Consider the following 26,432-nt stretch of genomic DNA (forward strand, 5'->3'; position numbering starts at 1 on the left):
AGTTGGCGTTGTATTGCGAATGTCATTCTCAGAAATTCCTCGCCATACAGAAACTGTACATAAGCAGACCTTTAACAATGTAAAATTAATCCAGCCATTTTCAGTGGCAAGTGAATAGTACACAGTCGGATTTAATAATTGTTCCAGGGCTGGGTATCAAACCCAGGACCTTTGGCTGAGCGTGTCAGTGCTCTACTGACTGAGCTACCCAGGGACGTGCCAGACACTGGCTCAATTTTTGCCTTTACATTCACATGCCTCAAGTGGCTGACAAGACGTCAAGGACCCAACATTGAGAGCAAACAAACTCTGTGAGACTTGAATTGTGGTGGATTTCTGTTCACCAACAGTGACATAGGCTATATTATGCAAATCTGGCTTTCAGATATGGCTACTTGGTCCTGGAACAATTTTTCCTTTGGAATTATTGAAATCAGCTTCACAGGGAGTTATACCTGAAAGTCAGATTTGTACTCAGCCAGATGTTTACTAAGCGCAACTTCCACTCTTCATTTCGCTTTATAAGTTAATGTAGTACCTTGTTGTACATTAAATTCAGTTTAAGATCAAGTAATAATGCCAACAAAGAAAGACAAGCTCAACTAATTTCAGACACTTATCATGTGTACTGCAAACATGTTTTTACTGCACTGGTTGGTAGTAGTAGTTGCACATGTACTTAACCTACAACTTCAATCACTTCTTGTATGTGTACTATTATTTACATGAATATGCCAAAGAATCATGTTATCATTAACTAATATAACACTCTTTTATAACAAGTATCTCAATTTTAGTATGTGTAAATCTTAATGGTACAAGGCTGTTTTGAAAAGTTTTGCCTCTTAATTTTTTACTTGAAAATGGTTATACTGTAGTTACTTGAGTAAAACAAAATATGGTAACTTCTTACAACTTTATTGTTGATATCCATATAATTATTTCTCCACATAGTCCCCCTGGCAATCAACTAATGGAAGACCAGTTTCTTGATACTGTCGCTGTAGAATATTTCACTCACTTCTGTCTGCACTGCATAGTTAGAACAAAGGTACAGTCCTCTCAGTTTTGGGAACCGATGAAAATCTGATGATGCCAGGTTGAGAATGATCAAAGACAGTGAAACCAAGTCCCATCATGCACCAAGTTTTCGGAATCCTATTGCCTGCACATACTCTGTCACACACCATTGCAAAGTACTGATGTCTAGGGTCTACACATTCATCTCCAAAACAGCCTTCATTCTTCTGATGAATGTCAATTGTTATATTTCCTTTATCACAGCACGCTGCTTCAGACATAGTGCTGTTACATGCTGCCTTGTTTCAGATTATGATTCAGAGCTCTCTAGTGGCAGAAGTACGAAACTTGCGCCAGTACTTAGAATAGTGTTAACAGTAACACAAAAAATTATGAAGCTTGCTTTCAAAACACCCCCTTATTTCCGTCTTATACTTACCTTTGAGATTTGTGTACTGCAATAACATACCGGAATCAAAATGACTTTGAAAATGATCAGTTTTAGAGATTAAGGTTGTGTACATACAAGTGAGATGAAATGATGGAAAAGGTAATTGAGGCTCTAATTCTCTCAAAAATGATTTTTTCACTTGACCACCTTGTATGTTATAGGTGCAGATGCACCATCTTCCACGAGATGCACCAGCCCACATAGTAACCACTGTGTTCGAACAAGTTCAGTGCCAGACACTCAAGCAAGATGATCGCAGGACAGTTTACAAGATCCTGGAAGTGCTCACTCTGAGTTACAAAGAAGGTATGTTAACATGTGACTGATCTGACAACTATGAATGGAAAAACAGCCAAGATGAGCATGCTAAAATTCAAGTGAGTTTGCGATATAATAAATTTCATTATTCTGTAATGCTTTCACAGTTGTGTTTGTTTGATCTTTGAAATTCTCTTTATCTCTTGTTACACGCACACACACACACACGTTCTGTCCATGAGCAGGTCTTTCACTGCAAACCCAGCATTATCCAAACTTTTCTATTTTCTGCCTTCCTCTTAGTCTCTGCATATGATCCATATATCTTAATGTCGTCTATCATCTGATATCTTCTTCTGCCCCGAACTCTTCTCCCGTCCACCATTCCTTCCAGTGCATTCTTCAATAGGCAGCTTCTTCTCAGCTAGTGATCCAACCAATTCCTTTCTCTCTTTCTGATCAGTTACAGCATCATTCTTTCTTCAACCACTCTTTCCAAATAAGCTTCAGTTCTTATTCTGTCCGTCTGCTTCACACGCTTCATTCTTCTCAATATCCATATTTCAAATGCTTCTATCCGTTTCTCTTCATTTCATTGTAATGTCCACATTTCTGTCCCGTGCAATGCCCTACTCCCTACAAAGGCACTTCACTAGTCTCTCCCTTAGTTCTTTTTCTTTTTTGTTGTTTTCCTTTTTGATTAAGTTTTAAGATGTGTTATATATTTTCCTTCATATTAAAGAGCATCGAAACACAAAATGCGTTCTCCATTCTTTCTTGATAAAATATGTAAGGAGAGGAAATGAACTGTAACGAGGGTTGCCATGAGCTCTTGGCTGCAGTTCATCTCGATTTAAAATCAAGACAAGCACTCTATATTCCGAGCAGAACAGCGTGCCACACATCTGTGTGGTGGAAACAACAGAAACAGAAAGGTAGAGCAGTGCAGAAAGTGCATGCATTTTAGTTTTAAACTATGTTATTAATTTTATGTATTGGTTTGTTGTGCAGCTCCAAATTGCAGAAGTAATAGTAGGCATGCAGAGTTTAAGTTCTACCTTTTACATGCTAACAAAGGAAGAAGTTCTATTCTGTATTCTGTCAGGAGCAGGTGGTACACACAATACATCAAAATGCTAAATTGAAGTTGGCATAGTGCAAATATCCGGAATTGACAGAAGGCGGAAATTCAACAAAATAACTTACAAAGATGTTTTACAAACAACTAGATACGTGATAATTAAGGCTAGGATTTGTATGTAATTACATGTTCTTTCCCTTTGCATATACATAACTAAAACTGATAAATGTTCGCGAATTAGAACGTTACCCACCATATACCATATGAATATTTATCATTACATTTTTTTTTTTACATATTTCATAATGATTACATATTTTTACTTTCTTTTATGTAAAACTGCATGTTCTGTCTCTTAATTTAAAAAAATTCGTAAATTGAATATAATTTGAAACAGTCTATATGACAATATTTGTTCACATTAGAAACCCTGGTACCTGACACTGAAACGGATTTTCCAAGCTATTCTAAAGCTGCTGAGAAAGGGTCAAGGAAGATTTCCATTCACTCAATACCGTAAATAAAGATAATACACTGCTGGTTTTCCAGCATTCCAAGAAATTGTAAAGGTATTGATGTAGAAAAGGGCATGAGAATGCACCTCACACCCTGCTTTCTTTCTTCACAGTTTGTGTTACTGTAGATAGGTCATTCATCGTTTATTTCAGTTGTCCAGGCACTATATTTCCTCCCACCCTGCAGAGAAGAAGTGCACCTCACAATATTGATTCTTGAATTCGTCTGGCAATCACAGTGTTTCATTGCATCACACATAGCAAAGTTAAAATAGACGATTCGTTCACTACTGATGGAGATGTGGTTCTGTGCCAGGCTTGTAATTAGATAGGATGTTCAATGAAATCCCAACTTGACCAACATGTCCGCAGTGTCTGCTTTGCAAACATCTAAAAAGCAAGTGCTTCTGTCTCAAATGCAACAGTCTTCAAATGGAAGAAATGACGTGTAGTGCAATTATCCCTTGGTATAAACTCCAGGTACCTAAATATCGCTCATTTTTAAAGAAGTATTGCGAGATGCAGATACCTAATGATTCTATGCTCCGAAAAAGCTAGCTGCATTTAAACGCTGGCATATGTGCGATGTCATATAGGCAGTAACTTGAACCTAGTCTTACATTCTTTTATGTGTTGCATTGTTTCTTAATGATATGACATTTTGTGTAAGTGTGGGTTTCATCTGCTTTTCTAATTATTTGTCTGTTATTTTGATATAATGTAACTCATACAGTTGGGGTCTTCCTGAAGATAACGTTCTTCAATCTGCTTTTCTTACAGAACTGCGTGTGCTGGGTCCTGAGTTAGTTGCTGGTGTTATCGCAACAATTGATGGAGAGCGAGACCCCCGTAACTTGATGCAGCTGTTCGCAATGTTGCCGAGTTTTTTGACAGCATTTACACTTGGCCATCTTGCAGAGGAAATGTTTGATGTGATGGCATGCTATTTCCCTGTCGATTTCTACTCGGTGCGTATCAATACAAAGTGGTTTCATAGACTGCTGTCCTTCGGATTATATTTTATAAATATTATTTCTTCTCAATTGAAATTGCCTTTAAAGCCGTATTTGCATTGTGCAGTGCATTGAACCATGGTGCCATGGTCTTTCTTATCTGCTTTGTTTAGGTTCCCAGCCATCCCAATGCAGTAACTCGTGATGAGCTGGCCACTGCCCTGAAGTTGTGCCTTGTGGCTGTGCCTGAATTTGTGGACTTCTGCATGCCACTGCTTCTAGAGAAACTGGACTCACAGCTCCGCATTGCCAAGATAGATTCTCTGCAGTTGCTGGTGAGCGCATATACTGTAAATAATGACTGTACATCTTCATTCTCTTTGGAACCTTTTTTCTTTAAGATTTCTTTCTTTATTCTCACTTTAGTAGAATATTTATTTCTGTTATATTTATTCACTTATTATTTCATAAGTTCAAACATTTATTAGGCTTCTGTTCTATAATTTTCGTGTAACATTTACAGTCCATTTACTGCGGATCACAAGAGAGAGAGAAAAATTATATTCACAAATGGACATCAGACGCCATATTGTCACTGTATGCTAGATATCATGTTTGATGAAAGAATGCAACAAGTCTCACACAGTGCAGCGAATGTGAACACAACAATAAACTACAGTGGCGACGATAGAGTGCGTTCATTTTAATTGATCGAGTAGGTTGCGTGGTACCAGTGGCCATCATGCTGTTAAAATTATATATGTATACATGGTATTAGATACGGTTTCTGCACTAATATGAAATGTATACTCGCTCATAGGAGCTATGTCTGGTGATAATTCCATCGACACACACTTATATTGTAACATTAATTTACATTGCAAATCAGCATTAGCACAAACACATGTTCTGTATCGTAGGCCTCCGTTTCACAGTTAATTACAGTGTTGCCAACGTATAGCTCCGGCTTGTAACTGAAGAAGGCTCTATCTTATGTCATATTTTCTTGCGACTTCTCTTTTCTTCTCTCCTCTGTCTGCTTCTTCAATGACTTTTCTCTTCTTGTCTAGCGTAAACTGCTTTCTTGTCTTTTTTCTGCCATACCTGCTTCTTTACTCAGTCAATGTAGAATATCCACTGCCCACTGAACGAATATTTCACACTTTTATCACTGCCAATGCTGCGCTATAAACCAATTTTCGGCAATCTAATGTAAAAGACTGCCTACAGATATTTGAAAAGTTTCAGAGAAAATACACAAATTCAATCTTCTAACACGATTTTTTTGTTTTTATGAATTAAGTAATTTGCTGGGAGATAGCGTTAGATATAGACCACTCTTACACTAAACCTGTGGTAATTTGAGCTTATTAATCAGATATGATTCTACTTGCTGTTTTTTTATATGCTCACCTGTATGTAATGTTTATTTTATACATATTTCATTGTTATTTTCCATCCAAAGATAATTAAGAATGCTGAATATTACTTAATATCTCCTATCTTTCTTCAAATAGTGATTATATGCCATGTTGATTTTTATTTGTTTTCATAAGTTAACAATGGTGCACATTGGCAGCAACATATAAGAAATTATTTTCCTACACAATCCACGCTATATTCACGTTGTTTTGAAATGATTAATCGAAGATGGTTTGCTTATTGTTTATTACACGCACATTAATTGTATGTAATTTCTATTCCATACATTTTTTTTTCTATCCCAAGATCATTAAGAATGGTGAATAATATTTACTTTTGGAGCAAGCCGCTACGGAAAGTTTGGGCACAAAAAGAAAATGGTCTAGGAAAAAAGGATTAAGAACATGGGATGATGACACAGCGAAAGTCATATCAGATAAAAAAGAAGCCTATAAGAAATATTTGTGTACTAAAGCAGAGGAGGATAAAATAGAATATCATAGAAAAAGAGCTATCACTAAAAGAAAAGTACAGAAAAACCATAGACATAATTGAGAAGAATTTGTAGCTTATTTAGAGAATGATTTGTACAGACCTCAACCACAAACATACAAAATCCTTAAGAATTTAAACAACGAAGTGAGAGAAAATGTTAAGGTAAGTGTTTTTCCGTTAAAAAATTGGTTACAATATTTTCAGCAATTATGGTCCCAAACTGTTGAAGACCAAAATATTGTACGAAATGGAAATATAATAATTGGAGATTTATCCTTCGAAGAGGTGGAAAAATTCAAATATCTTGGAGCAACAGTAACAAATATAAATGACACTCGGGAGGAAATTAAACGCAGAATAAATACGAAAATGCGTGTTATTATTCGGTTGAGAAGCTCTTATCATCCAGTCTGCTGTCCAAAAATCTGAAAGTTAGAATTTATAAAACAGTTATATTACCGGTTCTTCTGTATGGTTGTGAAACTTGGACTCTCACTCTGAGAGAGGAACATAGGTTCAGGGTGTTTGAGAATAAGGTGCTTAGGAAAATATTTGGGGCTAAGCGGGATGAAGTTACAGGAGAATGGAGAAAGTTACACAACACAGAACTGCATGCATTGTATTCTTCACCTGACATAATTAGGAACATTAAACCCAGACGTTTGAGATGGGCAGGGCATGTAGCACGTATGGGCGAATCCAGATATGCATATAGAGTGTTAGTTGGGAGACCGGACGGAAAAAGACCTTTAGGGAGGCCGAGACGTAGATGGGAGGATAATATTAAAATGGATTTGAGGGAGGTGGGGTATGATGATAGAGACTGGATTAATCTTGCACAGGATAGGGACTCCTGGCGGGCTTATGTGAGGGTGGCAATGAACCTTCGGGTTCCTTAAAAGCCATTTGTAAGTAAGTAAGTAAACTGTTGAAGCTCTTGAATTACCAGTTTCTGCTAATACTGAAATTGAACCTGTCTCCAAATTTGAACTAGTTCAAGTTTTAAAGAAATTGAACAATAAAACTCCAGGAGAGGATTTACTGAATACCGAATTGTTTAAATATGCCAGCCAGACATTTATAAATAGACTCCTTCACTTTCTAAATAAGATATGGACAGGAGATGATATACCAACAAGTTGGACAAAATCAATCGTAGTGCCTATATTCAAAAGAGGAGACATAAAATCGTATGACAACTACAGAGGGATCAGTCTGTTAAATACAGGACATAAAATCTTTACCAGCATAATCAAGAACAAATTGTATAAACATTATGAAACACTTTTCGGAGAAGAACAAAATGGCTTCTGAAAGGGAAGATCATGTTGCGATGGATATTTTACATTAAAATTATTGATGGAAAAACACTGGGAATTCAACTTAGAAACACATATTGCTTTCATTGATTTGGAAAAAGCATTTGACAGGGTGAACAGAAATAAATTATTAAATATATTAGCCACAAACCATATTCCACAACAACTTATAGCAAACATATACAATATCTATGAAACAAATCTAATTGCAGTAAGGTGTGACAATAAATTATCGCATTGGACAGAAATTCATACAGGAGTAAGACTAGGCTGCGGCTTTTCACTGTTGCTATTTATTATATATATGAATCAAATAATTAGAGATTGGAAACAATTGCCTCATGGATATATACAACTCAGTAGACATTTACAACTAGATTCATTACTTTTTGCAGACGATTTAGCTCTGGTGGCATCCTCAGAAGATGAATTACAATGTTCAATTTTTAATTTTAACAAAATTGGAATTAAATATGATATGAAAATCAATAAAGAAAAACCTAAAATTATGGCCTTCTGCGGAAAATACCCTGTGCCTAGCAAAATATGTTTAGATTCAAAAATATTAGAAAGAGTAAATTATTTTACATATCTCGGATACACATTATCTTTTTTCGATGAAGTAGACATTTCACAGAAAATTTCTAAATACACCAAAACAATGGGAATAATTAACAACATTATGAAACCTTCCCTAGTGCAAAGGCATACTAGAATTCGCCTATACAAGACCTTGGCGAGACCTGTACTTTGTTACGGCAGTGAGGCATGGACAATGAGGAAGAAAGACGAAAGCAGAATAACGGCTAATGAAATGAAATTTATGAGATATACAGCAGGATATACAAAATGGGATCACAAACGCGATGAAAATGTAATGGAAGAATTACAACTAGAACCTGTAATTAATCACGTAAAACATTATCAGAACTGGATAAATCATCTGCATCGCATGCATGGAGATAGAATCCCAAAAGCCATGCTCCACTATCGTCCAAACGGGAAGATATCTCTCGGTCATCCAAAGAAACGCTGGATTTAAAATTCAACTGTGAGATCGTAACAGGCCATTTGACCTAATACTTGAAGGGAAGAAGAAGAAGAAGAATATTCATGCTTGTTTCCTGTATTTCTTAAAATATGTGGCATGTTAGTTTTTATTTGTCGTTATTTACGTAAAAATGATGCGCCAAAAAATTATAATAATTTTGTACTCACTCCTCATCTCTATATTCACATTTGTTTTTCAGTGATTTATTAAAGAATGTACCGGTATTTAAAAGACTGATTATTTAGAAACATGTTACATAAATCATCCTTGTGCCAAAAGAGAATGCTCCCTGGACCAAATTATATTAAAGAATGTACCAGTAGTTAAAAGACTAATTTAGAAACATGTTACATAAATCATCTTTCTGCCGAAAGAGAATGCTCCCTGGGCCAAATTATATTAAAGAATGTAGCGGTATTTGAAAGACAAATTTAGAAACATGTTACATAAATCATCCTTGTGCCAAAAGAGAATGCTCCCTGGACCAAATTGTCGTATTTTGCAGTGGTCGTCAGTACTCGCTGAAATGGGTAATAATCTAATAATATAATATAATTATGTTCGTAGGAAGAATGATTATTCAATTGATAGGATATTTTATGAGGTTGTCATGACTGAGATATCTATTGTCAGTTGCTTTTATTTGTCAGAAGGCCTTGACTGACGGGTATATAAGGACTGGCGCTCTTAGCGGTGGAAGTCGGGGTTTGGGATGGCCCACAAGCTACAAGTTATACTAAATATGTTTAGGATTACTGTAAAACTGGCCTATGTCTCCTATAGTGGGCGGGACATAAGTAACATTCACCTTTACTTCTTCCCTCAACAACGTTTAGGAACAAACTGTCTTTGAAAGTTCGATTTTATTAAATGGTTTCATTTCAGTACAAATTAAAACTACAACAATTGCATTTACTGAAGTGCATTCAGAAAACTCACTGAAACCAAGAGTGACTGAAGCCTAGCGATAACTCATTTATTTTATTTTCTTTCGAATTTATTGTAAGTAATTTTTAACTGCTAATTGGGCCTAATTTCGTTATAATAATTTTTTTTTGTAGCGGGATGAATTATTACGTTAAAATGAATACTTTGTTACCAGTGGCGTATACTGGTTTAAGGGTCTGGGCTACCACTGACCCTATTATTACACAAAATATATTTTTAAAACCCTATAATAAAATTCCTTACCTATTTATATGTGAATTCCAGACGTCTTGATTGGGACGAAAATACTTTGATGACTTCGTCATTGAAATTACAGTTGGGCCGCTTGCGAAGTTTCTGTAGAAATGACTTTTCAATTGACATCAGTGCCAAGCCGGATAAACGTTCTTGTGTATGAGTTGATCTACAGTAGGATTTTATTCTCTTCAACGCAGAAAATGTTCTTTCTACCGATGCTGACGTAGCTGGTATTGTCACAATTAATGTTGTCAATTTAAGGACTTCAGGAATAACTTGGTTCAGCTGGTTTTCATATATGGCAGATAGTATTTCATGGATAGGTTTGTTCGAAAAATCAAAGACTTCTGCTGAATATATTACACTTAATACATTTTTCAAACGTACTTGATCAAAGTGACTGTTATAGGACTGAAATAATTTGTTTAGTGCCTCATTCGGGAAGTTTTCTCTATAAGCAGAAAATTTTTGAGAATCTAGAAGATGTGTGAACTGAAGCTTTCCATAATCAGAAAATCTGTCAGTAATTTCCATGTGCATACGATCTAGTATGCTGTAGTACAGCTGCCTGTATTTCAATTCATCATCTCCTTTTCTTCGCTTTAATGGTGGTTCCATTGTATTGTCTGAAGAATTTACATTTTCCATATTACTCCATATGGATGGAAACCCACTACGTCTGAACTTGGATATAGTATGTTTTAACTTTGATACCTCTTGCAAGCAGTATGCTATGTCTAGACTTTTTGTCTGAAGAATATTGTAGAGCACATCTGTATGTGCGAACACTCTAGCATAGACTTCAAGAAGAAATATATTCTGAAACTGTGTGAAAAAATACAAATATCCTTGAGCCTGCACAATTACATCATCATCCCAGTTTTCTTCAGAGTCATTACAAATGATATTTTCAAAGAAAGCAGTCAGTTGTTCTCTGTATTACTTTATTGTATTTACAAGCCGAGATGTAAAATTCCATCTAGTTGGTGCTACTTTTTGGAGTTTCTTTTTCATAAATTCCTTGAGTTTTTCTGATCTTTTAGGAGATGATGAGAAAAATGCAGCTAAACCCGACAGTGTTTTGAAAAAAATGCGGCATTCTGGAATGGATAAAGTAGTTTGTTGCAAAACTAAATTGAGAACATGGCTGTAACAATGGACAAATAGTGCTTGAGGATACTTTTCTTGAACTTTTGTTTTTAAGCCATTAATATTTCCTGCCATAACTGAAGCACCATCGTATGTCTGTGCAATTAACTTATTGCCGACATTGTATTCTGCTATAACACCTTCCACATGCTGAAACAAAGCAGCAGCAGTTTTGCCCGAACTGACATTTGTGAATCCTATAAACCATTCTTGAACATTGGCAGTACTGTCGACGTATCTTAAAACAGTGGACACTTGACTCTGATTAGAGCAGTCACTTGTTTCATCAACAACAATGGCCACAAAAGGTGCTTCTTCTATTTCAGATTTTATGTTCTTTATCATAACCCCACTTATAGCAAATATTAAGTCATTCTGAATTGCGGGAGAAGTACCACGGAATACTGTTGAACTCTCAAGATGATTGGCCAGTAAATGGTCAAATTCACTTAAGGAACTTAAATATTCAATATAATTTCCTCTATTGTCTGATTCCACACTCTCATTATGACCCCGAAAAGCCAATTCTTGTTTTCCTAGAAAGCAGACTGCGTTAATAAGACGCAGTAAAATCTCCCGATTTTTTTTCACAAGAGCATTGTGTTGGTTGATGTGTAGAGCTTTTTGCTTATCTAGCTGTAAATCAATTCTTGTCTTCCCAAAGTTTGCAAAGTTCATGCTACTATAAATATGAGCTTATGATTTGTCGTGTTTTAGGACTGCCGTTCGAAGGGAGTTCATATTAGAAAACCCCTCTTTTGACCACACATTAGTTTCGCGGCTAAATAACAAACATGGCCAGCAAAATAGTTTAGACAGTTTAGAACTACCACACAACCTATTCCACTTACCATATGATGTTGAAGTGAAATGGCGTGTGTACTCACACTGTTTTTCTTTTATGTCCATGGACAAATTTAACTCAGGAGTTGGTCTTTCCATTTTCACAATTTCAACTTTCTCGTTGTATGTACGACGGTTAAAAGGCACTTTTAATAAACCTTCTATTACACAGTCATTTTCAACACAAACCTCTCCAGAAACTTGTTCTGCCATATTTTTCACAATATCACTTAATTGGGAAATTAAAAACTTAATAATTCACAATTAATATAACTCTTAGACACTCGAACAAATCACAAATTTAAAATACTGCACTGCAAGAACACAATCACATTAATGAGCTAGCCTACTAAGCATATTGTTGCTTCGCGCCTTCCAAGAAACCGATCACGAGAGTGGCAACTCACCCGCCTACAGTGCACGATGGAAACAGGAGGGAGCGGGGTGACGAGGAGTTGTGCGACGTGAGCGGAACGGTCACAGGCTACCCTTCGCGGCAGCGGTTTCTCCAGTGATGCCGCCTCGACAACTTGTTTCTTTTCGAGAGCAGAGAGCGCATATAAATCTAACAATTATTTTAATTTTAATTACTGTGGTAAAACTAATACGGTAATACAAAATTATTACATTATGTTATATTATAAACTTTTTCTTTTGTAATTTCCTTGGGCTACCGCCGGTAGCCCCGGTAGTCCACAAAATATGCCCCTGTTTGTTACTTATGCTTTTTTAAACTGAACATTTTTAACATATAAATTAATAGTAAAATGGCTGAGACTAAAAAATTATTTCGTTATTCTGAAAAATTCGTAATAGCGGCATTTCACTGTGTTTGCTTACATTTTCTCTTTACTACTGCAGTATGCAATTTTTTTAGTTAAACATTCATACTGAAAATGTGATAATATAAAAGTGGTAAATGTATAAAATTAAGATCTGTGAGCAGAGAACAGGTAATTACTCTGCATAAGGTTTGTTTTAATAATGTTTTGCACAATTAGCAGGATGATTTTGTATAGACCTGATGTTTGTATATACAATAAGCTTACTGTGTAGTAATCCATTGTCAACATAATTATCCAGATTCCCACCCATTTACAATATTTAAAATGCACTGCTTAATAAAAATAAAAATATATTAAAAGCGTAGCTCAACTAATATACAGGGTGATTCAGACACCTGTAACAGTCATTATTTTCGGAAACTAGTGCATTAAAATTTTCGAGACAAAAAATTTGCAACGAAAGCGCATGTGAAGTTTCACTTGAGCTTGATTTCATCAGTCAGCCCTAACAGGAAGTAGGGTCAGTGGCGTATCACTTTAAATTTCAAATGGAAATCTGAATCAAATAGGGTATCATTTGATAGAGGTTTCAAAACAAACAACTGTCATAGGAAACGTTTTTATCGATTCCTTTAATATTAAGAAATATTACAAGAAGAAAATGTAATCAAGACAACTAATGTTGACAGATGTTACTGAAAGACTGGACAGTGCCATTAATTTTTACAAATGTTCAAACTGTCTGCCGTTCTGAGCAGCACACACCTGTACTCTTCTTCTAACACTGTCAGTGACTCCTAAACTTTGGCGTGGGCAAGTGACTGGCAGGTCTCCTGGATTCGCTGTTTCATGTCATCTCTTGTTGTGGGACGATCTTGATAGATATTGTTTTTTTAACCGTCCCCAAAGATAGAAATCCAAAGGATTCAAGTCAGAAGATCGTGCTGGCCATGCTACAGCCGCATCTCCCAACCCATCGCCCAGGGAAGAGCTGATTTGCTGCGTCACATGCCACCAAAGAGGAATGGGCTGGGCAACCACCTTGCTGCAGCCACATTACTGCTTGTGTTGCCAGTGGCACGTCTTCCAAATGCTGGTTGAGAATGTTCTTCAGGAAGTCAGCATACATGACACCATTCAGAGCACCTTCAAAGAAATGAGGTCCAATGATTTGGTGTCCAAAGATGCCACACCAGACATTGACACTCCACCTATGCTAGTGTCCACTTCTCTCAGCCAGAGAAGATTGAGTACTGAGCATTATGGATTTTGACATCCCCATTGCCCTTGAATGTCGCTTCATCTGTCCAGAGAATACTGCAATAAAATCGGCTATTTTTGTCTGACAACCAATTGCAGAAAACCACACGACTCTGAAAATCTTCTTCTTGAAGCTGCTAGTGCATATTATACAAGGTACAGATTGCTGTGCACTTAACTGTGGAATCCCGGCCATTAGTCACTCAGCTGAGTGCGCTCCTTGTATAATGGCAGTTGACTTGAAATATAAACGTCAACGTATATGCCCAACTTGGAGTCAGGCCACAAAAAGGGAAACACTGTAGGAGGAGAGTTCGGTCCGGTGCTGTGGATTGAGTTCGGCATAGCTCAGTGGTCAGAGCGCTTTGTACGTAGAACCAAGGACCCGGGTTCGATCCCCGGCACCAGAGCGAATTTTTCTCCTCAAATATTAATTGAAGGCATTTATGGTCATTGGCTTGGTGCTAATACCTCGCACCTCCACTCCATTCACTTTCGTCAGCTGCCACTACTGTTTCTCGCACATTCGACCTTGAGCATAAAGATACTATATGTTGCAGTGGCGGCACATTGTTTTTAAATAATTCTAGATAGTGATAAACAGAAATATCCATGCAATGATTATACCGTATGCTTCTGCATCCCAGTGGACCATCTCCATCATATGCTGATCCTACAAGATCAGACATATGAATCTTATCTAAGCAATCAATTTTGATGATGTCACTTGATCTGCAAATTTCAACAAGAAGAACTTAATGTCTCCCACATGAAGAGAGCAAAATCAACAAAAACCATATTATATCAACATGTAAATAGGTACAGTGACTGCTTTTAAAACAAAAATTATTCCTGAAACCTTAGCAATATGGTGGACCTGTGTATGTGAAAACATTCTAGTCAGTAACTCCACACGTTTCTGAAGTTCCAAAATGAAACTTACAGGATATTTAAAGATTAGGCCTATGTAGACCAACAACATTTTTTTTTTTTTTCGAAATTTTAAAATTGTTCAGTTTTTAATAATTCAGGGTTAAATATTCTTATATGCTATGACCTTGAACAGCATTCAGGGTCATAGCATGGTTGTCATTTCTTAAGCTTCAAGGTAAGACAAATTTTATTTCTTTGACTTCAGTTGTTGAATAGCTATAAAAAATGTTCTTATATCTTACACGCCAAATTTTACTGTTTTTCTCATTTTCAATGACTGATAACTCCTAAGATATTTACATTACACTTTAGATATATTGCATTTTTACTTTTCTTTCCATGGTCAATATCTGACAAAAATTTGATTGAAATCTAAGAGGATCAGATTGAAAATGATTAAGAAGTGTGTTGATTTGACATGGACGGACCTTACATTACTGTATTATATAATTATTGTCATCTATTGTGAAGAGTGTTGTTTCCATACGTTGTTGTTACTAGTGTCTTCAGAGGAAGACAATTTTAACAAAATGTATTATATTACATATATTGTAGGATAAAATAGATTACTTTTGTCTGAATGGGTAATCTTTCCACTTCAGGGAGGTAGCACCTATCCCCAGTCCCCTTGAAAGAAACATAGGAGTGTGAACTCTTCCTCTTTTCAGCAAGAAGGCTGTAGGACTTTCGCAGTGAATGGCATGGAGAAGTATTTATATGACTTGTGCAAATCCCTTCAGCGGGAAGTGGTTTCCAGCATAGACAAGGAAGTGTGCAAGGAGGCACTTTCAGCTCTGGAAGCGTTAATGCGCATGATTTTCAGCAGCCCCCTGCACAAAGACACAGCACATGTGTTCCACACGTGTCTGGACAACGTTATCAGTGGTGAGTATCCTCTCCTGCTCCTTCCTCATTTTCTTGAGCGTTACCGTCTTCCCCTTCTTTTTACAGTTATTGTAATGCTATAAAAATGGATTCGGAATTTACACGGAAATGCACGTTTTTACCATCCCAAATACGAAAAAGTGTTTTTGGACATGCGAGCTGTCTCTGATGTATCCTATTCTCTAGAACAGATTTTGTTCATTTTCAGTCTCTACAATTATTCATTGTATTCAGGAATGATTAATGTGAAATACAACTTTGACTAAATAATGATTGGAAATCAACACACAGTGGCTCTTTACTCCAAATCAAATGAAGATATTATACACAGTGGCTCTTCATTCTAAATATCATTTTTCATTTCATTTACTGTATTCCTTAGATCTTACATTAGTACTGAAGCTTAAAGATGTGGAACAAGTCAAGGGTCATACAAGTTTTTGGTAAGATGAAGAGAAGTCAAGGATTCTCCATAGATAACGTGGCATTTGCCTTATGGTTGGGGAAGACCTCGGAAAAAACCTAAAATGGTAAACTAACCAAGTGGGAATCAAGCCCAAGCGCAGCTCCGGCAGACAAGCAAGTTTGCTGACTGAGCTGTGTTGGTGGCTCTACGAAAAATATACAAGCAGATAATTCAGTTTAGAAACCTAAACGATTATTCAACAGTTGAGTTATGAAAAATATAGTACATGGCAAGTGAATTAATACAGTTTAAAAGAATAAACAATTCAATCAGTTGAGATATACAAAAAAAAAAATAGATAATATATATCATGCAGGTTAATATTCAATTCACAAGGATATACAATTCATCAGTTGAGGTATATAGAAATATATAATACGGTACATAGTAAGCAGATTAATTTAATTTAAAAGCACATTTTAGTTGAGTTATACAAAATTGTACAATATTTGGCAAGTAGATGAATTGAATTTACAAGCATTTTATCAGTTGTGTGGAAGGTATGAATATGAAGAAATTTGGTTAATTCTGCTCTAAACTTTTTCCCATGGTATTTCAAAGCTTTTAGTTAATTAGGCAGTGCATTGAAGACTGTAGTATATGTATAGTTAACTCCTTTCTTGTAACAATTTAGACTAACAGAGGGTAGATGGAGATGTGATTTGTGTCTTGTATTAATATTATGGATATCTTGATTGGTGCTAAATGTATCTTGGTGATATAAAACATCATTAGGATAAGAATGTACTCACGAGGTAAGGTCAATATTTCGAAATTTTGGAAAATCTTTTTACATGATGTCCTTTTATGTACACCAGCTATTATTCTTATAGCTTTCTTTTGTAAAACAAAAATGTGTTTAGCTTCAGCCGAGTTGCCCCAGAATATTAATCCATATTTCGTTATAGAATGAAAGTATGCAAAGTATGACATTTTAAGTTTGCTTGTATCGCCAATAGAAGATAAGGATCTTAATGCATAGCAGGCAGAGTTCAGTTTAGTAGTAATATATTCTATGTGTGTTTTCCAGTTCAAGTGATTGTCCAACTCTAAACCAAGAAATTCCGTGCTTATAGATTCTTTGAGATCAGTTCAATTTAATCTAATATTGTAGGGAAACAGCACTATTATATGCACTAAATTTGACTACACTGCTTCTATCAACATTAAGTACTAGTTGATTCATTCATTAGATTCAACAGTGTATTAAAAGTGTGTATAAAGTGATCGTATTGTTTGCTTGATATCACACTTTTATCATCAGGTGCTTGCCTTCAGCTGCAGAACGTGGAACTGAGCACCTTCCAGTCGTCTGTGCAAATGCTGCTGGCCATCAGTCACGCCTCTTCAGCGTCATGTGAAGCTGTTGCCAAAGCGGTGAGAGCCAGCTTAGGTCCTTGTCTACCTATATTTAGAGGTGTTTGTTTTTGTTGACATGCGATAAAAACAGAAGTCTATTTTCATACATTTGTTTGCAATATCTTTGCATATTTCGGGCATTAGAACCCTTTAGATGTACGAGGGCTATTCATAAAGTAATTTCAGTTTATTTTTTACAAACCTGTGAATGACGTTACAGAATTGGGTTACAATACCTTTGAAAGTATACACTCTAGTTTATTTTTGCACACAGTTTCCAGTCACATTGAGACACTTGTCGTAGCATTTGACGAGCTTTGAAATTTCGCAATCATAGAATTCGGCCGCCTGCGACTGAAGCCAACCTACATCGCTGGTTTTCAACTCTTCGTCATCGTCAAAGCGCTTTGAGCCAAGCCACGTCTTCATGTGCAAGAAGAGATGGTAATCGCTAGGCGCCAAATCTGGGCTGTAGGCAGGGTGATCCAATACTTCCCAGTTGAACTCTTGCAGTTTGGTCGCAGTACGACATGCTGTATGCGGCCGGGCGTTGTCATGCAGGAAAATCACTCCAGAGCTCAACATGCCTTGACGTTTCTTTTGATGGCCCTTTTCAAGTTTGTTAGTGTGTTACAGTAACACTCAGCATTAATTGTGGCATTCCTCTCCAAGAACTCCACTAGCAAACTAATTTATGCCTACGTCTGCTTAGCCAGTCTACTTTATGAAAAAGAAAATGGTCCCAAGGTCAGAAAATACATTTCTCTATTGTAGTACGTCTTTACGAACATTATTGAAGAGAAATTGGGTTTAAATGAAAGAAATGCTGAAGACAGTGGGTAGTGCCATTGGTTAGAGACCTTATTCTGAGTTGACAGCACCAATATTTAGTACAAATTCGCATTAGAGAGTAAGTACTGCTATCAAATTTAATCTTTTGAAGTTTTGCCAGAAGACAACTTAATAAACCAAAAAGTCATTATCTTCGAGAAGTCATTTGATTTACAATTAACAATAACAGAATAACCAAAATATTTATCATATTGACTGTTTGAAAAGACCATTATCGAAGAAGGGAGTACAGATACTGCTAAAAATTTGTGAACACTTTTATTACTGTATGTTTCATATATCTAGAAAGGAAATTGATGTCTAAGTAAATAATAAAGGAATATATTACATGTGTGGAGTCTTATGGCATGTTTCTTTTTTAGGATATCTCTAAAGGTTTAGTCGAAGGAAAATACATAAAAGTAGTTGAGTTTGTGGATAAAATATGTTTGTGTACGAATGTGCATATGTGCACTTTGGTTTCCATTATTCTTTAACATAATAAAAAAAAGAAAAGAGAAAAAGAAGGGACTGGATGAATGTGTCTTATCAGTCTTTTCAACTTATGTATGTCTCAATCTTTGGCATTTTCTCTCTCATTATGCCTGGGAAGCTTTTTGTAATACGAATGAGAAATGTTGGGGACAGTCAGTTTTATCTTGTGTTGCAGGTCGTGCCAATGTTGTTGAAGCAGAGCCAAATGGGGCTAGATGAAGAGAACATGACCACTCTCCTACAGACACTCACCTCTTTCCTCAGCATATGTGAGAAGCAGCAAGTCATTCCTGCAGGTGATTATCCAATAATCCACAGTAGGTCCCATAATAGCATTAGCAAGCTATGATGACAAACGCACAGGAGATCCCAATCAGAGTAGGCGACACAGAATTGCAGTATGTCTCTGAATATGTGTATTTGGGTCAAATAATTGCCTTCTCACAAAGAGATCAATAGACGAATTTCATCGGCATGGAAGGCGTTCTGGAGCCTGAAGTTCATATGGACGGACAAGACAATCAACCGCAATCTCAAGTTCGAGGCACTAGAGACATGTATAATCCCAGTTTTGCTATATGGCTGCCAAACTTGGACATTGACCGAGAGACAACGCTCAAGTATACAAACATGCCAGAGGAAGATGCAAAGAAAAATACTGGGCACCACGCTACGAGACAGAATGACTAACGAAACACTACAAAGACTGACGAACACTACTGACGCAGCAGAACGAGCCACGGCAACGAAGTGGACCTGGGGGGACATGTGGCGAGACTACATCAGGCAAGCTGGACCCATGCAGTCACGATGTGGGACCCCTACGTCGGAAAGAGAGGACAGGGAAGACCACGGCTCAGATGGTCTGACATGTTTACCAGAGAGGCGGGGAAACAATGGTCGAGGACAGCAAAGAACAGAGTTTTGTGGAAAGAACTAGGGAAGGTCATTGTAAATAGATAACGTAACCAGTGTTAAGATATTGTAAATAGCAAAGTCAGTATTAGTGAAAGTGTAAGATAAGTTTTGTAAATAGTTAAGTCAGTGAAAAAGTGCCAGGTAAATAGTGTAAATAACAATCAGTGTTTGTCAAAGTGCCAGTGTCAGTATAATGTGTATAATACAAGAAAAAATGAACAAAGAACAGAGTGCTGAGACTGGTTAAAGTCTAATAGAATTATTAACCATATCACAAAAGTAGTGTACACGACAAGCTCGCCTGGATTGGCTCACCAAGCGAGTACACTTGAGCCATCCCTGTCGAAGGAGGTTCTAACCCCATCACATGAGGCCTGTGCCCAACATGGGACATCATGGCTAACATTCATTCATTCATTCATTCATCAAGTTTTGAAGAAGAGTATGGAAGAACGAGAGAGAAAGGAGAATGGTTTAATAAGGCTGTCAATTAATTTCAGTTGTTAAAAGTGACATTTCTCTTCCAGTTTCAGACGATGATGATGATGATGATGATGATATAATGAGCCTTTATTAAACACAGTGTGTACAACTTGCAGCCATTTTTTTATTTGTTGTGGGGACCTGGCTCAGTACCTCAACAGAGTGAGAGTAATTGGTGGAATAATGATGATAATGATGAGAGTTAACTGAGGAAAACCCGTCATGCTCGCTTTGTCCACCACAGATTCATGGCCTAGACGGGGATCAAACCCGAGTCACAGTGGTGGAAGACAGAGAAGCTAACTACTTAGTGTCCTGTGTACAGCTTGAAAAATGTGAAAACATATTTCCAGAAATCTTCGGGGAATTCTACAGTCTTAGTTCCCCATAAATGCATTGATGTATAGGACACTGCAACTGTAGCCATAGGTTTGGAGAAAGAAGTACCACAAAAAAGTAATGGGCCAGGTACAAGACACTGCACATGCTGAGACACGTAGAGCACAAATACATAAGTGATCGCTAACAGAGTTACTGAAATTCGTTGTTTCGAGTATTGTCATAACCTGTTCTGAAACACACTTCAAAAGGTAGGAAGAAAATAGATTCGCTGTAAATAATATAATATATGTATTTATTCACACTGCAATTGGGTAAATACCCGGTGGCAGTGGTGACTAATTACACTCAATAACGACAATTAATAGTAATAATAATTATAATTAATACTAAAAATAATAATTAATAACAATACTATAATAATATTAACAAGGAGCATCCTAAATTAATTGAAGCTTGATCACTTAAAATAACATTTAATGTAACTGGCAGTGGTGACTAATTACACTCAATAACGACAATTAATAGTAATAATAATTATAATTAATACTAAAAATAATAATTAATAACAATACTATAATAATATTAACAAGGAGCATCCTAAATTAAATGAAGCTTGATCACTTAAAATTACATTTAAAGTAAGTGGCAGTGGTGACTAATTACACTCAATAACGACAATTAATAGTAATAATAATTATAATTAATACTAAAAATAATAATTAATAACAATACTATAATAATATTAACAAGGAGCATCCTAAATTAAATGAAACTTGATCACTTAAAATAACATTTAATGTAAATCTAATTTGTATCTTAACCTTCAGGTCGAAATAAAACCCACGAGTATGATATGTTCATATCTGCACAAGTACCTTTCAGCACTACACTCATTTTGCTGTCAACTCCTCATTGCACTGGAACTGCGACACATTTCACTGATACTATTCTGATGTCACTAACACTTCAAAAACATTTCACTGTTCAAATACTGGATGTTTGTGTGTGTTCGCGTGCATGCGTATACATATGTAATACTTAATACATTACTGTAAACTTAATTTCTTTTCTAAATTAATTTATTTTTAATTTTTTCAAAGCTAATAACTTTAATGGAGATTGAGTTACAGAACGTGTATTCGTAACAATGTTATTTTTAATTTATATCAATTTTTTTTATGCCACCAGGTTGTCTTTTCGACATTTCTGGTCTTCTCTCCTGGCCGTGGCTTAGTTGTAACCCACTTCTGAGGTTGGGGTGCCTGGAAGGCGGAGTTACATTACCCCGATGATGTGATAGGATGATTATGATAATGTGGTGCCAGGAGAGGTCTTAAATCTAAACTTAACCTAAATTCCAGACCATGGACGAACACAGGAATAATCCCCTTTAAGGAAAAATTCCTGTGCTCTAACCGGGAATCGAACCCGGGACCTCATGAACTATAGCCAGAAGCTCTGACCACTAGACCATGAGGCTGGTCTATATTCAATTATAATTGTAAAAGTCTATTCTATTTATATATCTCTTATTTTCTCTATTTACAGTCTCCATTGTTTATAACTATGTTGTTATTTAGTCAAATGTCCAAAGACAGGTTTAAACCTCAAAAGTGACACCAATAAGGCATCACTCACGAGGCAACTAATAGGGTAGGATGGCCAGTTCCTTTCCCCTTATATTTTATAGCTATAATCTTCACTAATTCGTATTATTTTTTTTGACAACGCATAATCATTTTCCGAAGTGCTGCTTCTAAATCTAACTCAGTATTGGAATAACTGTTCACTCACATTGTCAGCATTAATTTGGAATTTGTATCATAGGCCTAAACCTCGAAAATTTCTATTTGGCACTTTTCTAAAAGTACTGAACTGGGGATCTACTCTTTCTTTATTGGAAACATAATTTTGTGTAAAATACAAAAAGCTTTAACAGTGAGTATCATTAGATCAACACTTGTTTCAATAGGTTTCAGAATTAGCTAACATTCTGAAAGTACATTCTATTGACTTCTTTTCTCTTGAAAGTCTATTAAAGATTCTCTGCATATCATTCAAATTCCTTTTTGGAATATGGTTTCATTAACACCAAAGAACCAGATAAGCTTAATCACCTAATAAAAAAAATTGAACTTTTATTCCTGTGCTGAGTAGTTCTGTATCTGGTGGGACATGAAGTCTTCGTTTTCCAACATTTAAAATGTGTGACACTCCTAACATTTAACCAGAACAATGTAATTTAATTTCTTTCGTGTCAACATGACGATACGAAGGTAGGAAGTGTAAAGGAACCTTTAAAGGAAATGCTTTTGTTTTATAAGAATGTACATTCTTTACTATTTTGTAACTACCAGTACATAAAAAGCAAAGAAATCAACAGATACCTGTACTGTAAATGTTAAATAAGTTTCATGTATTAAATTTAGAGCAAAAGAGGTTTTAGCATAATAAAGAATGTTAAAAACCAAACAATTTGCGTAATTAAATTCATGGGATATTTTTGTTTTGATTGAAACGTATCTGAGAAGATGTTTTGTTCACATTCTTCTCTCGCAAGTCTTGCGGAGTAGAGCTACATTCACCTCCAGGAGCACTGCTACTTACATTTCGTATTCGTGTCAAAATATTTATTTGACAAAACTTATTCGGATTTACTTGATCCATTACCTCTGTTAATTAATATAATAGGTTCCCTTCCACTGTGTATATATAAATCGTGCAGAAGTGAAACCTTCCATCTAATCTCAGTGATATATGATATGATACATGGTTTGGTGTGGTGCGCTACGCTATGATTTGTTTTCTTGATCCTGCTGACCCTTCACATTCCTGTATGTGGACCAACATGTCCTTTCTTTAACATTTTTACACCTTGTGTGACTCATTTCGCCCCTCATTCTTATTACTCTCTCTTTCATACTACTTCCCTTCCCTTTTTTCCTTTGAATCAAATTTCTCACTATACTAATCTACTCCTTTACATTTCCTCTTCTACTCCTATCATTATCTCCTATCCATTTCTTTTCACATTTAATTCTTTCTACTATCTTTTCTACTAGTATACTTTACCATTAATAACTCTTCACTGTTTTTATTTTATTTTATTTTTTCCTCCACTTTGTAGTATATCTCTGTTTCTGCTTTACTTCCTTGTCCCCTTCTTCTTTCTTGCCTTCACTAATGTCTAAAACTTCACTCTGACCTTTCTTACTGCCTACGCTGCTTCACTATTTCATTTGTTACCTTACACTTTACATTATTTATAACACTATGTTCTTCTCTCCCACTACACACCATAATTTTTTTTTGAATATCTTTTACCACTTGTTTACCATTTACATACCATTTTTTAAAATTGTAGATTGACTTTCCTTCACTGATGCACATTTGTTTATCGTTATCTGGTCACTGTCCGCTGTCTGTACTCCTCAGCTGGTTACCTGTGTTCACTTTGCTTATGCTGCTTGTCGCGCATTCCCGTTTTCTTGATTCCTATCTCCTCTTGTTTGACCTCGGTGTGACTTTATCACTGATTTCTTCCAGGTGTCGAAACCACTAATCCCCACTTTTCTTGCCGTCACTCCCTCCATTTATACCCTTCATCGACACGCACATAGGGTTTCTTGACCTCGCACTCATGGCATTACCAGAATTTCCTGGGGCTAGCTGTTTTTCCACTTCAGAACTCTCTTGCATTCTTGACCTCCCATCTCCATCTGTTTCAACTATTCCTATCATTGAATGTTTCTTCACTACGTCTCTTACCTTGTCCTTCAGGTTCTTCATTTTTCCTTCATTTACATTTTTTACTATTTCTGTCTGGTTTATGCTTTCCAGACAAAATTCTATATAAAAAACTCTCCATTAATTTTCAGTTTATGTTTATTTAGTCTTACGAAGTGCCCATTTGTTCTTGCCAGCAGCAAAAAAGGGTACAAAAACCTTTCTTCTACATTTTGCATCGTATTCGAAGTCTTTTTCTATACTAACATTATTTACCTTTGTCATTAACTTCACGAACTTGACCAATATAGGCCTATTTTGCCCTCTCACTAACCTGAAAACTTTCTTCATTTGTCCATTCCCAATGTCTAATCCCAACCATTCCCAATACATATTCACTATCACTTCATATGTTTTTCATGAATTCTTTTTTTTTATTCTATACCAAAGAATATCAGTTTTTTTTTCCTTTGTTCGTCTTCCAAGTCATACTATTTTCCTTCTGTAATGTCTTTAGATTCTTATTTATGTCACGCTCTCTGGATCCATTATGTTCTGGTCAACTTTCTCACTTCGCTACAATTGCAGGGACTGAGTCACCACATTATGCTGCTTGTTGAGGACTGATCTCGTCTCAGTAGCTCAGATGGCTCAGACATGTGCGTGTGAAGCAGAGGGGGGCAGGTTCGAGTCTCATTTCTGTGAATGTTTTTTATTTCCTGATTAACTTTAAAGTGGAATTCTAAAGAGTCTTGAGACTGATGTTTCAGTTTGTTTAATGAAAAGTGGAATAATTACTGCCCAATTCCTTATCACTTTGACCTGGCTCAAAAAAAAAAAATTGCAAGATAGTTTGTCTTCCTCAAACAAAAAAAGATTAACATAATTATGAAAAAAAAAAGTTATTCAAAACTCCACTGTAACGTTATTCTGATTGAAAACTAACCTAACTAGCATGATATAGTGTCTACTCGTACTTGCTAATAATGTCTCCACTTGCTGCTCTTCTCAAACAGTTTCCTAGAACATTCCTTTGCCAAGACCAGGTGTCAATTCAGGACAAGATACTGAGTGCATTTAACCATGTCATAGCCCAGCTGTGATAAATGTATCCTGTAAGCTGAGCAATATGCCAAGTGTTTCAGTGTAAGATGCTCTTCTCACTTGTGCATTTGCGCCAATATTTCCGTTGTTATGGTGTCTGTGGTAATATAAACATTTCATAAACAAGCCACATAGATGTGTAGTGCCTGGTTGCTTAAGTAAGTACGATAAGACAATAAAAACAAAAGGATATATCAATTGTTTTCAGTTTCCTAAAGCTCCCGAACTTCGCATTAAATGGATTTGTTCGGTTCCACGAGCAGACTGGTCACCAACCAGCAGAGCTGTGGTATGCATGAAACATTTTTAGGAAAGTGACTTGAGCTTTCTTGAGAAATACATTGACAGGGACAGAAAGACATGTTTTCGTAAATGCTACCACCCAGTTTTGTGTATAGGTGCAATTCCGAATGTGTTTCCAAATTTTCCTTCATATCTAAGTAATGCAACTGAAACCAAATGGAAAAATCCGCAACAGAAGAAATTGACAGTCACCTTAAAAAGCAAGAGGAGGATGAAAAGAGACAAAGAAACCAGTGTGCAGGATTTTCGTAATTTCTTGGAAAATGTATAAAAGAAAGATTGGTCACTATTTAAGAACGAATCTTGTTATTATAATGTATAACTAGTGCTCCCAAAATAACTGCTAGCATTAGAATAAACAGCGATTTTAGTGTGGAAGTGCATGTGAATGGTGGATGTCTGCCGAATGGGGTTCTAAGATATACAGCTTTTAACTTGCTGATATATAGAAATTCTTTGCTTACAGAATGCAATCAACTTTCATCTATAACAGATTTTGTGACGTTATGTTTCACCAGATATGAACAGCAAAAGCACTCTTGTATCTCACATTACTGCCTCAGTACGAAGTTTGAAATTGTTGTTGGAAAACAATGAGAACTGTGATGAAAGCAGCTTAAAATTTTTATCTTTTATGTAATCAGTTTCATCTAATATTTATGAAAAAACGTCAATTATTAACTCTTTTTTTAATTTATATCTAGAGTGCAAAGTGTAACGTCATTAGATTGAACATCATCTCGTCATTACCACACCCTCGAAACTGTCTTCCTTGTGCCAAATATTTCTTTCTTCAGTAA

At 36.1% G+C, this 26,432-nt stretch overlaps 1 protein-coding gene across 6 annotated transcripts in view; it reads left to right on the forward strand.

Annotated features, from left to right (window-relative positions):
• The window catches only part of Mms19 (MMS19 nucleotide excision repair protein), a 102,426-nt gene that overhangs the window by 9,717 nt on the left and 66,277 nt on the right, over window positions 1-26,432 (forward strand). For all 6 annotated transcript variants that reach the window (XR_011336568.1, XR_011336567.1, XM_069848817.1 and 3 more), the window contains 6 exons: window positions 1,633-1,777; window positions 4,106-4,293; window positions 4,452-4,613; window positions 15,389-15,605; window positions 17,336-17,448; window positions 18,932-19,052. Coding sequence is in view for 4 of the 6 variants with exons in the window: in XM_069848817.1 (XP_069704918.1) it covers window positions 1,633-1,777; window positions 4,106-4,293; window positions 4,452-4,613; window positions 15,389-15,605; window positions 17,336-17,448; window positions 18,932-19,052 (946 nt within the window). In the remaining 2 variants the exon portion in view is untranslated. The remainder of the gene's footprint in view (window positions 1-1,632; window positions 1,778-4,105; window positions 4,294-4,451; window positions 4,614-15,388; window positions 15,606-17,335; window positions 17,449-18,931; window positions 19,053-26,432) is intronic.

The sequence above is a fragment of the Periplaneta americana genome, chromosome 15 (assembly GCF_040183065.1).
Source record: "Periplaneta americana isolate PAMFEO1 chromosome 15, P.americana_PAMFEO1_priV1, whole genome shotgun sequence".
Lineage (NCBI taxonomy): Eukaryota > Metazoa > Arthropoda > Insecta > Blattodea > Blattidae > Periplaneta > Periplaneta americana.